General features: G+C 32.7%; 2 protein-coding genes across 3 annotated transcripts; both read left to right on the top strand.

Moving 5' to 3' along the window:
* Positions 1–1,047: 1,047 nt before the first annotated feature.
* Positions 1,048–5,766, top strand: LOC145066111 (protein SGT1 homolog B-like). Its single transcript, XM_079013291.1, has 10 exons — positions 1,048–1,316; positions 2,549–2,618; positions 2,729–2,853; positions 2,934–3,105; positions 3,688–3,784; positions 3,881–3,949; positions 4,082–4,220; positions 4,726–4,802; positions 4,935–5,039; positions 5,423–5,766. Exons 1-10 carry the CDS (start codon positions 1,157–1,159, stop codon positions 5,528–5,530), a joined length of 1,122 nt encoding a protein of 373 aa, XP_078869417.1. The 5' UTR covers positions 1,048–1,156; the 3' UTR covers positions 5,531–5,766.
* Positions 5,767–9,071: 3,305 nt separating this feature from the next.
* On the top strand, positions 9,072–11,162 carry LOC145070336 (SNARE-like superfamily protein). Of its 2 annotated transcripts, none has more exons than XM_079017275.1 (5): positions 9,072–9,444; positions 9,764–9,878; positions 10,426–10,544; positions 10,811–10,869; positions 10,984–11,162. In XM_079017275.1, the coding sequence occupies exons 1-4, from the start codon at positions 9,221–9,223 to the stop codon at positions 10,860–10,862; spliced, it is 510 nt and encodes a 169-aa protein (XP_078873401.1). In that variant the 5' UTR covers positions 9,072–9,220; the 3' UTR covers positions 10,863–10,869; positions 10,984–11,162. The 2 variants fall into 2 exon arrangements, with proteins under 2 accessions (XP_078873401.1, XP_078873400.1); XM_079017274.1 differs by having other exon boundaries at positions 9,761–9,878.
* Positions 11,163–11,414: the final 252 nt, after the last annotated feature.

The raw sequence follows: 11,414 nt of genomic DNA, 5'->3' as shown, positions 1-11,414 counted from the left end.
TTTAACAGGTATGGACAGGTAAAATCTGTTAAAAAATCATAACTTGATTTTTTTAACAGACTAAGTGAAATTCAACTATCTAAGTCTAATAAACCGGTTCACATGTTTTTACTGGTTCAATCACCTCAGCTCACATGTTTTTCTTTTCGGTTCTATCACACCGGTTCAACTCAGTTTTTGAAGAAACCGGTCTTTATTGAACCGCTCTCGTTTCCGGTTCCCAATTCGACCGACCGTACCAACTGGTTTTTAAAACATTGGTTATCTATGGATTTGGTCCATGACTTAAAAAAAAAAAATACAAACAGGTTTCAAGGGATGTTTTTGTTACGTCTTTGATTCATACCAGATATAAAATTTATTTTCCTCTTAATATATTTTTTTAGTTACAACCATCATCAATGTTTAATGTTGTGCATAATAAAGTTTTAGAAACCAGAACAAATCGAAAAACCTTTAACCTATTAAATACTCATTCAATCCATCAACTTTGGTAACTAATTTTTATATTCATCTATCGTCTTTTTTGAATGTGTAATATACCATGAGGAGATGAAGATTTCAGAAAAGTCTACAAATAAGTAAGTGAAAGTTTGACTTACGTGCAAATAAGAAGCTGTAAAGTCAAACCTATTGAATGGTGGCAGAAGAAACGGATAAAAAAAATATTATATAAAAGATTGAGAAGAAAACATTATATCCGATATGAATATTGTGGAGGAGAACACAAATATACAAACATATTTCCATTTTAGTTTCGAACCAAATTTTGTGTTCAAACTTGGGCAAAACCCATTTTTCCAAAATGACTTTTCGAATTAATCAACTATCATAAATTTATTGGAAATTCTAAACTACCTTAAAAATCAAGATAAGAAAAAATATTTGTTTTTATGAGGCCTTATTGTGTAGTAATTTTAAAAGAAAAAAATAAATCTTGGAACTTTCTAGAATAGATATTATTTTGTGATAAGCCTCTTCAATTTTGGGATTACCCATTTTTTTTTTACCTTTAAGTAGATATCCATCTTTCATCAATTTAAGATTTCGGGCCTTTTTTTTCATATTGCTTTAAAACCTCAAGTCAAGCAATCGTCCGTCTCAGTACTTTAACTTCGTCTTCCTCGTTTGTTTCTAGAGACTTCTCTGCAAGTCAATGGCGTCTGATCTCGTCGCCAAGGCTAAAGAGGCTTTCATTGACGATCACTTTGAACTCGCCGTTGACCTATATTCCCAGGCCATCCTCATCAACCCTACCGACGCCGACCTGTTCTCCGATCGCTCTCAGGCTAACATCAAGCTCAAAAACTTCACAGGTATACCACGTCTCTTATTTGTTCATTTGTATGTTCAGATCCTGATACGAAGAACAAACCGGACCAAGTGTTTTAGTTTTCTATTGCATGCGTAGTTTAATTCAACCGGATAAATAGCATATCTGATGAATGGTAGGTTGTAGAATTTGATTTTGTCTAACAGGTAGCTCTCTGAGCATTTTGGTGACCTGAAATCCCGATTGTTCATGGAGAGATGTTTGTGATGGCTTGATGAATTGATTAGTTGTCTGATACTTTGGTTTATATGTAGGTGTTTTTTTGGTGTGGTAATTGATATAGGTTTGTTTATGCTGAGTTGTTCTAGTAGCTTGAAACATGTTTGATTAAAGTAAGTTTTGAAAATTGGTAATTTATGCAGTTCTATGATCCATGGAATTTTGTTGCTAAATGACATCTGCTTTGTGCAAAAAGTTTGAATGTAGAATGTGGGTACTAACGGTATGGCTTATGTCATTCATGTTACGAGGTAGTGGTATAAAGGCTAAAGAACCTGCACCATATCAAAAGTTCTTGATTCCTACAAATGATTGCTAGGTTAACTATTGGTGAATTTGAGTATTATGCACTCCCTGTGTCTGCAATGATATGGGTTCATTGAATCACACTTATTCTCACTTTCGAAGTAAAAGAATATGTAATTTGTCAATGACCAATTGAGTTGATTACTCTAAGTCATGCTGATTGTGCACATACCCTTTTGGCATTAGTTGACACTATTTGAGAAGTCACGCAAATCAAATGCAGGGAGTCTACTTCTAAATTAGAATGCAAACATAGATGAATAGATTTGGAAAGATTGAATAAGAACACAGTTGGTGAAGATGTGCTATTCATTTTCATGAATTACTTGACTTGTTTTGGTTGCGTGTTTGTTTACCATACTAATAAAAGTACATGGCTGCTAGTATGGTCCACACATTTAAAGCATAGGATCTAAACTTGTATAGTATATCTTATTTTTATAGAACATATTGTACTGTATAATTAAAAATACATCTCTACTTAATTAAACAAGGCGTGATCAATGATGCCACGTAACTATAAAATATTTATGCATACTTGCTTAATTGTGATGTGGACTGATCTGTGTTTCATGCCATTGACCTTTCCATTTCAACATAACTACCATGACAGTTTCTATATTTATCATCCTTTTTCAACATAAGCAGACAAGATCATATGTTTATTATTATTATTATTCCTTGGAACAGAAGCTGTTTCTGATGCGAACAAAGCAATTGAGTTGGACCCCACAAATCCAAAACCATATCTGCGTAAAGGGTAAGATGCTCTTGAAATATTTCATTTTAATTTGATATCCTGTGCTTATGTATATGAATAATTGAATATCATCCAGTAATTAAATGTTTGGCTGTTTCTCATTTGGACAGCACTGCATGTTTCAATCTTGAAGAGTATCTGACAGCTAAAACAGCCTTCAAAGCTGGTGCTTCTTTAGTTCCAGATGATACAAGATTCATAGAATGGATCCAAAAGTGTGACAAATGCATTGCAGGTGATTCCTAAACCCTAAACCCTATTTTACCCAAATCAATAAAAAGTTTCTGATTTTGATTTTTTTTTGTTAATAAACAGAGGAAAATGATGAGGTACCGATGCAATCTGTGGATTCAGTTTCAACCCCCACTGAGGTAGTGACTACTTCTCAAGCACCTGAAAAAACCGATGCAGCTACAAAAGATGTGGAACAAGTAAATAATGTCTCTACCGAATTGGCAACAAGGACACCTGCCAAACCAAAATACAGGTCTAAATTTTTTTTAAAGAAAATGATAATTACTAATTTCATAAGGATTAAATTTGCATTTATGCAACAATGTTTCATCTTTTTCTTAATTAATGCTACAAAGTGTATTTTTAGATAGAATATGCAACCATGTTTCATTCTACAAGACTATGACCTAAATATGCAACATTTTATCCAACAATGTTCCATTTTTATCCCTTTATGCAACAATATTTCACATTTAAACCGATCTATGCAACAATGTTTTACCTTTTTTTACCAAATTATGCAACCACGTTTCTGCTGATTAAAATTGCATCTCTTGGTACTAAAATGAAACTTTGCTACATATTGTGTGTATAAAAGTATAAAACCCCACTTTATTTTATTAATAGGTTAAACTGTGAAAATGTTGTTGCATAAATGCACATTTAAGACTATTCTATAATCAGCAAATGAGGTCATAAGGTTTTTACTTGGCAACATGAAAAATATGTTTGCACTTATTTTCTCATATATATATATATATATATATATATATATATATATATATATATATATTAGTATTATTTTCCAACAAACCATATTATTATATATATACAGACATGAATTCTATCAGAAACCAGAGGAGGCAGTTGTGACTATATTTGCAAAAGGCATACCAGCTGAGAATGTCTCAGTTAGCTTTGGTGAACAAATAGTATGTTGCCATTTCATTTTTATTTTTCATTTTTTTAGATAAATATTATGTTGCTATTTAATGGCTAGTAACTGGTTTTAGTTTTTTTTTTTTCAGCTAAGTGTGACAATTGACATCCCTGGTGAAGAGGAGGCTTACATTTTTCAACCACGATTGTTTGGAAAGGTGACATGTGTACACTTAAAAGCAAACTCTGTTTTTTCTTTAATATATTATATTAATCAATATATATATATATATATATATATATATATATATATATATATATATATATTGTATTCTTTTTTTATAAAACAGATAATTCCTGCAAACTGCAAATATGTTGTCCTGTCAACAAAAATAGAAATTCGTCTTGCAAAAGTGGAACCAGTTCACTGGACATCTCTTGAGTTTAGTAATAACAGTTTGGTTGTAAGAAGCAGCACTGTTTCATCAGGTGACTCATTTTCTCAAATGTTTTTTAAACATCTTTTATCCAGTCAATACTAAATTAGGAGTAGTTTACATTTTTAGTCCTTGAGTATAGTTTGTTTTTGTCAAATTTAGTCCCCAAAAGTTTTTTCTTGCAGTTTTGGTTCTTATTTGAGGTTCTTGTTACGTTTTTGGTGTAAAATGACTAATTTTGCTAGCTGATTTTTGCAAATTTGGCTTTTCTCTTGCAAATTTGGTTCTTATAACAATTTTGGTCCTTGTTTCAAGTAAAATGACTAATTTTGGTCCTTGAGTATAGATGATTTTTATAATTTTGGTCCCCAAAGCAGTCACTTTTACTTGGAACAGGGACAAAAAAAACATTACGAAAACCTCAAATAACACAATAAAACTTGCAAGAGAAGTTTTTAGGACCAAAAATGAATAAATTAGCTTTACTCAGGGACCAAAATTGTAACTTACTCTTAATATAGTGCTTAAACTTGTTCTTTAATGATTGATAAATATAGGTAATCAAAGACCAGCATACCCTTCCTCGAAACCTACAAAAGACTGGGATAAACTTGAAGCTCAAGTGAAAAAGGAGGTATATCTATCTTTTGACCTAATGATGCCTCACTTGGCCCCACAACTGATGACATGGCATTCAGTCTCACAAAGTAATAACTGAATCTTTTATTTACAGGGATGATAATAATGATACTTTTTTGTTTTTCAGGAAAAAGATGAAAAACTTGATGGTGATGCGGCTCTGAACAAGTTTTTCCGTGACATATATCAAGATGCTGACGAGGATACAAGAAGGGCCATGAGAAAATCTTTTGTAAGACTCTTTAACTTTTTTTTTTTTTTTTTTTTTTAAACGCTAGAATTAGCAATGCGCTTTCATTTATTCCTATTAAAACATTGTATTTTTTGAAAATCTACCCAAGATTATAGCAATGTCATTTAAATTTAAATCAATTTTCATGTCTATAACCGGGTAGATTTTTAAAAGTATAATGTCCTGATAAGAAAAGAACTGAAAGAAGAATTGCTATAAGAGTTATTTTTTGAAAGTATACTGCTAATATATAAATCATAAATGGTTGTTTCTTGTAAAGTAGAAAAATTATTTAATAGAAAGAAATGAGAATTGAAAGTAGATTGTGGTAATAGAAAGAAAGAAATGGGAATGGTGTAATAAATAAAAGTTGTAACTAACAGGTGGAGTCGAACGGGACAGTGCTGTCGACAAACTGGAAAGAGGTGGGATCGAAGGAGGTGGAAGGAACTGCACCAGATGGTATGGAACTCAGGAAATGGGAATATTAATTAAAAGCCAACTCAGTTTTTGTTTTGTTTTGTTTTGTTCTGTTTTGTGTGTCATAGCTCATAACGTCGGTTAATCTGTTATTCATATTCCTTCTACTAGCTTTGCTTTTTGTTGCTATTTACTCTTAAGTTTAAACATCCTTAAGAGTTTTTTTGGTATAGATGTATTTTTGACTTTTATGTTTTGATGAAAATTTTCTCATTTTGGTTGATAATGAAAAATGTATGGTTTTATATTTGTTTCTTTTCTATAAAAAAAATTTCATGTTTATAGCCCACCAAAGTGGTTAGGTCTATTGACACACATGGAATAAGAGGCTGTTTGGTATGCCTCTTAACGAGGTACGCTCTTGGTTGGACTTATATCAGTCTCTTAATGGGACATCCCACCTCTTAATGGCTATGAGTCGTTCAGATATGTTGGCATCTCTGAATGGAGCTGATGGAGCCTAATTTCTATAATGTAAAATCGAACTACATTTTGTAGGATAAACCGAACTACAAATTAGAATTCCATGTTGCTGGTGGGTATCAGATTAAACTTATGTTCATCTCAAAAACTATACGTGCTTGGTATTAGCTTTGAGGTTCTTTATGTACTTTTCTTATGCAATGCTGTACATATATATTCAGTTTGCTTGATCTTGTAAAGTATTCTTGTAGACGGCTAAGTAGATAATGCTTCCAAATATTGTTCTTAGAAGCTTGATATTACAAACAATACTGGTGCATATGTGAGCAATTAGACGTCATCCCCTTGGCCCCCATTCTCTATTTTCTCTTGTTTTCCTAAGGCTTTGCCTTTGACATTTTTGGAACTGTTATTAGAAGGCTTCGTGGAGAAAGTTTTTAAAAGGTCTTACTTTTCGGATGGCATCCTCATCAAATTTAAGTAGAAGTCACTTTCTTAGAGTGTGTTTTGTTCACGATTTAGAAGAACTGGAATCTAAATTCAAGTAGAAGTAACATCCATCCCGCCCCAACTCCATCCACAACCACATGCAAACACCCACACTAAACGCCTACACTTTTATTCAAGGTTGTAAAACTCCCTCGACGTTAGCTAGTCGGTGGATTGGGGTTAAGGGATTAATTGGCTAGGCGGGGATTAATCGGGGACCATTAATTGCTAATTCGTTGAATTTTCAAAAATTAAATAGGACTAATATCATAAAAAAGTTTGTAAACACCACTAATATCATAATAAAATAGGTTAGTATGATTAATATAACAATACTCATTCCTTAAATGGTTTCTATTGAGTTAAAATTTCTTCAGAGTATTAAAATTTCATCATTTTCTAATGCTTCACTCATATTGTAGGCAGTGATTAATCGCTCAACGCCCTCTAATCGGTCGGGGAGCGCCTAGGGATTAATCAATGATTAATCGGGGCCTAGTCGGGATTTTTGCAACACTGCTTTTATTAAAGATAACAATAAGTTTCAAAAATCATTAAAATAAGATTTTGGTCATATTACATAATTTACTTTCTAATTCATTTAACAAATCTTCAAACCAAAAAAAGTATATTCATTGTCAACCAAACACATAACAGATTTCGATTCTTTTAAAAATTTCATTCATTCCAAAAAAATTATGTGAATCAAATGACCCCTTAGCCTCCATCCTCTTTTGCAAGTGTTGGAGAAACCTCTTTCAACATTTTTTAAGACTTTTTAACCCTTTTTATAGAAGAATTTGTTAACAAATATACCATTTAGTCTATGTTTTTACGTTGTAGAGAGATCAAGGCTCATTGCCGCTACTACGAGCCAACAATGGGCTACACTCCCGAAAGAGCCAATAGGGGGCACTGGTTCAATGCCCTAGGAATAAAACTTTAGTACTTAATTTATGTAGACGATTATAAGTTTATTTTATACAATACCTATAAATAATTGACTCTAAATATTGGTTTCCAACTTTCAATAATGCTATTTGAAGGGAATATGAGAAAGCGAGTTCTAGACGAGGTTGTTTTGTGGGCTTGGCTTGTATTTTATGTTAGTTATAAGATTCTTTGTATTTACGTATCTCATACTTATAAACCTTAATATTGAGAAATGAATAGAGACATCTATAATTCACTTGTAGATCCAACACAATTACCTAGAGCATGTGAACCATATATATTATTGTATGTTCCTTATTTTTCTCATCATCTTATAAGTGTTTGTGTTTCACTTTTAACCTTATCACACACATAGAACTTCATTGATGCAACGACAATATAATCACTTGTTGAGCTTATTACATAATTAACAAAGTTTTTCTACGAAGAGATATAAAAAAAGGTAAGGATGTGATGGTTGGGAAGGAGAAAAAAGAGATAAATAAGTGGACACCTTTTCTAAAACGTGACAAGTTAAAACCATCTAAGTCATGATTCATATACAATAAATCACATTGGACGTTGGATTGTTTGAGTCCGGTAAAGTATAAGTTTAACGCCTTGTTCCCTAATTTTATTTAAGGAGAGAAATGAGAGAATACGAAGGGAAAGTGAGGGGTGTTGAAGGAAAATTTGATTCTTGAGTTTCATTAATGGAACGAAAGGAATTTGGAGTCATATTTTCCTTTCAAATTGGACGGATTTGGGAAGAAAGTGTGGGGAAGAAAAAATTTAAGTTTTATTTTCTTTTTCCTCCAAATTCGGGAACACAAAAACTTAAAATTTTCTTTCCATTTTATTCGAATTCGAGAGAATAATGAATACTTTCCTTCGCCTCCCTTTCTTTCTCTCAAAAATTTTCCATTTCCTTTTATGAATTTACAAAATTTGGGAACAAGACGATACAAATGAAAAAACAAAACCCAGTAGAGGTGTTCGTTTGGATAGATCGGTTTGATCCGATCCAATCAAGTGAATCCAAATTGATTTCGGTTTTCAAAACATGGATCCGAATAGTGCAAACTAAATTTAAATCCAATCCAATCCGATCCAATTACAATTCGGTTGGATCGTTTTTTATAATTTGGTTTTCAAAAACCAAAACATTTTAAAATGACAAATAATTTTAATATTATTAAACTTTACACAAGAAGCAAAAACAAATTACTTAGTTTTGATTTGAAATTTATAAACAACTAATAAGAATATATATTATAGTTAAATATTTTATAGATAGAAAACTTTTAAATGAAAATACATATTAATGTTTTTTTTATCGGGTGAAACATTCTTATTTGAAAAAATAAATTACAAAATTAATAAAAAACTATAGATATATATTATAAATAGATAAACAATAAATGTTTATTCGGTTTTTTTGGACTATTCGGTTCTTATTTTATAAACCAAAACCAATCTGAAATCCAAAATAATAATTCGGTTTTGTTGAAAACCAATCCAAAAATCCGAACCGAATTATCCAATCCAAATTGTCCAATTGGATAATTCGGTTTTATCCGAATAATTAATGATCCTGAAACCCGGTCCTAAAACCCAGGATGAAACCCGCAGATTGGTTCAAACCACAGGGACGATCTGTGTGATTTACTCTATAATTAATTAGGACCCATTTGTGATTGACGAGCCTCTCCGCCCTGAATTACTCCCAAGGCAAAAATACCTCGATCTATCGACTCCATCGACCTTACTGATCGGAGTGTGTGATCGGCGACTGGTGGCTGCGATTTTTCATGTTTCAGCGAAAAAATACGAGTCAAAGATATTAGAATCCAGAAATGCAATTCTTTGGAAGTTCTGAGATCAGTCCATCGCCGCCGGTGCCGACGGCATCGGGCAACAATGCGCACATGATGTATGTATTCAACAGGAACGGCGTTTGTTTGCTTTACAGGGAGTGGAATCGCCCTCTTCGTACCCTCGATTCCAATCAGGATCATAAACTCATGTTTGGTCTCCTTTTCTCTCTTAAATCCCTAACCGCCAAAATGGATCCATCCAGGTTTGTTTACTCAATTTCGTCTCCAATTCCATTACTCTTGTACGATTCTAGCTAGGGTTCCTCTGATTTCACACCTAAGAATTTGATTACGGATTAAAATCGCTGATAGATCATAATCATCTGCTTGGAAATTTGTTTTCGTTCATTACGGTGATTTAGACAACTATGGACTTCATTTCCCTTGGATTTTCCCCTAGCAATGGTGTTTACTCCCGATCCGGAGCACCCCTTACACTCACGTCCTTTGGACTCTAGACTTTTGAATCTGTTTCTACCTGCATTCATCGAATTTTGTTTACCATATTACTCATTTTAGCAGCGTTGAGAAAGGGAATCTTGGGGTACCTCAGCTACCGGGGCAAGGTTGTTCGTTTCACAGCTTTCGTACCAATACATACAAATTGAGTTTCATGGAGAGTCCATCTGGTATAAAGGTCAGCAAACCTCTTCTTTCTATTGATTCTTTTTGCTGTAGACGCTTCACTTCTACTTATCTATTTGCAATGATTTCATACTATTTCACTACTCCCTCTCATATGTTGGTTTCATACATACATACATACATGTCGAAGAATGAATAATTGTGTCCTTTCTGTCTGTAAAACGGCAAAGAGAACCATTTTCCTCAAATTTTAGATTTCCCCTCTTTTAAGATGATCCTGAACTGGATGTTGCAAACTTATGATTTGGGGGAACATGAAGACAATATGTTATATTTGTGAGCTATGTAAAGAATCAGCTTCCAGTTTTCATTCCTATACCAAATTTTAACAGCCAGTTTGCAAGCTGGGCAGCAACATATATAGGTTAACCGTTTCAAGATGGAATAAAAATGTAGTTTTTTTATTACAAAGATTGTATTGTATATAGCTAAAAGAGAAATTGGAAATTAGACCTTTGAATCCCAATAGCAGTTGCTTTCATTTATCCTTCTATCTATGTATTTTTTATGCTTATTTTATTTCAATAATTGGTTTGCAGATCATCCTTGTAACACATCCCAAGGCTAGTGATCTCAGAGAGTCTCTGAAATACATCTACAATTTGTATGTTGAATATGTTGTGAAGAATCCACTATACACTCCTGGAACTCCAATAAAGTAAGCAATCTGTTTTTAAAATCTAGTGTGTGTAGTATGCAATATGTAAAATTATGTATCAAGTTGGTAGATGAAATAAATATGAACTCAACAAATTGAAGTCCTTGGCATAAGTCGCATGCTTATGTGAACATCTATATAAATATTTGCACCAAAAAATTAATGGTTAGGTAAAAATATATATTTGGTTTTGATTATTGTGATCCATATTTACAATTTTTTTTATCATAAATGTTATTATGACCAGTTTGTATTTGGTTGTGTAGAAGCGAGTTATTCAACACGACTCTTGATCAATATGTGCGAGGCCTTGGCTAATAGTAGAGTAAGAAGCTATTATTATTGTTATTATGATTATTGATTATTCAATTGCAACGGTGTCTTTTTAAAGAGCATTATTTGGCATTATAATACCTTGTTGGCTGTTTGATATTGTCAGAAACATACATACATCAACTGAGGAGCCGTTATCAGAAACATCCATACATACAAGGTTGATGTTGAAAATTATTGTGGGTTATAAACATTTAAAATGTAATCATAAGAGATGGTTAGAAGTGTTTTGATTGAGTTTGTATTAGATATTGCATGGGTGAATATAATTAATGTCCTTTGTTATTTTTTTCTGCTAAAAATGCTCACTTTATAATTGTAATAGGTCAACTAACTTTTGGTAGGGTTACACCTAAAGTTGTACCGTATGCATCTAATGTTGTACTGGTTCAACATGTATAAGAATTGGAAAACCCGGACCTAGACCTGGTAAGCCTCAACAGGTGTGGTTTTCTGTCAAACCGGTTTGGTCCGACCCGGTCCGGTTCGGTCCAAGTATAGTGTATGGTGTAAGTATATGTATGTATTCCAATAAGG

The sequence above is a fragment of the Lactuca serriola genome, chromosome 8 (genome assembly GCF_051521515.1).
Source record: "Lactuca serriola cultivar US96UC23 chromosome 8, Lser_US96UC23_V15, whole genome shotgun sequence".
In the NCBI taxonomy this organism is placed as follows: Eukaryota; Viridiplantae; Streptophyta; class Magnoliopsida; order Asterales; family Asteraceae; genus Lactuca; species Lactuca serriola.
This window is presented reverse-complemented; position numbering and strand designations above follow the sequence as displayed.

Coding starts and splice junctions, on each gene's coding strand:
- LOC145066111 (XM_079013291.1), top strand. CDS start 1,157: ATGGCGTCTGATCTCGTCGCCAAGGCTAAAGAGGCTTTCATTGACGAT. Junction 1,317..2,548: donor CAAGCTCAAAAACTTCACAG/GTATACCACGTC, acceptor TCCTTGGAACAG/AAGCTGTTTCTGATGCGAAC. Junction 3,950..4,081: donor AACCACGATTGTTTGGAAAG/GTGACATGTGTA, acceptor TTTATAAAACAG/ATAATTCCTGCAAACTGCAA.
- LOC145070336 (XM_079017274.1), top strand. CDS start 9,221: ATGCAATTCTTTGGAAGTTCTGAGATCAGTCCATCGCCGCCGGTGCCG. Junction 9,879..10,425: donor AGAGTCCATCTGGTATAAAG/GTCAGCAAACCT, acceptor ATTGGTTTGCAG/ATCATCCTTGTAACACATCC. Junction 10,545..10,810: donor ACTCCTGGAACTCCAATAAA/GTAAGCAATCTG, acceptor TTGGTTGTGTAG/AAGCGAGTTATTCAACACGA.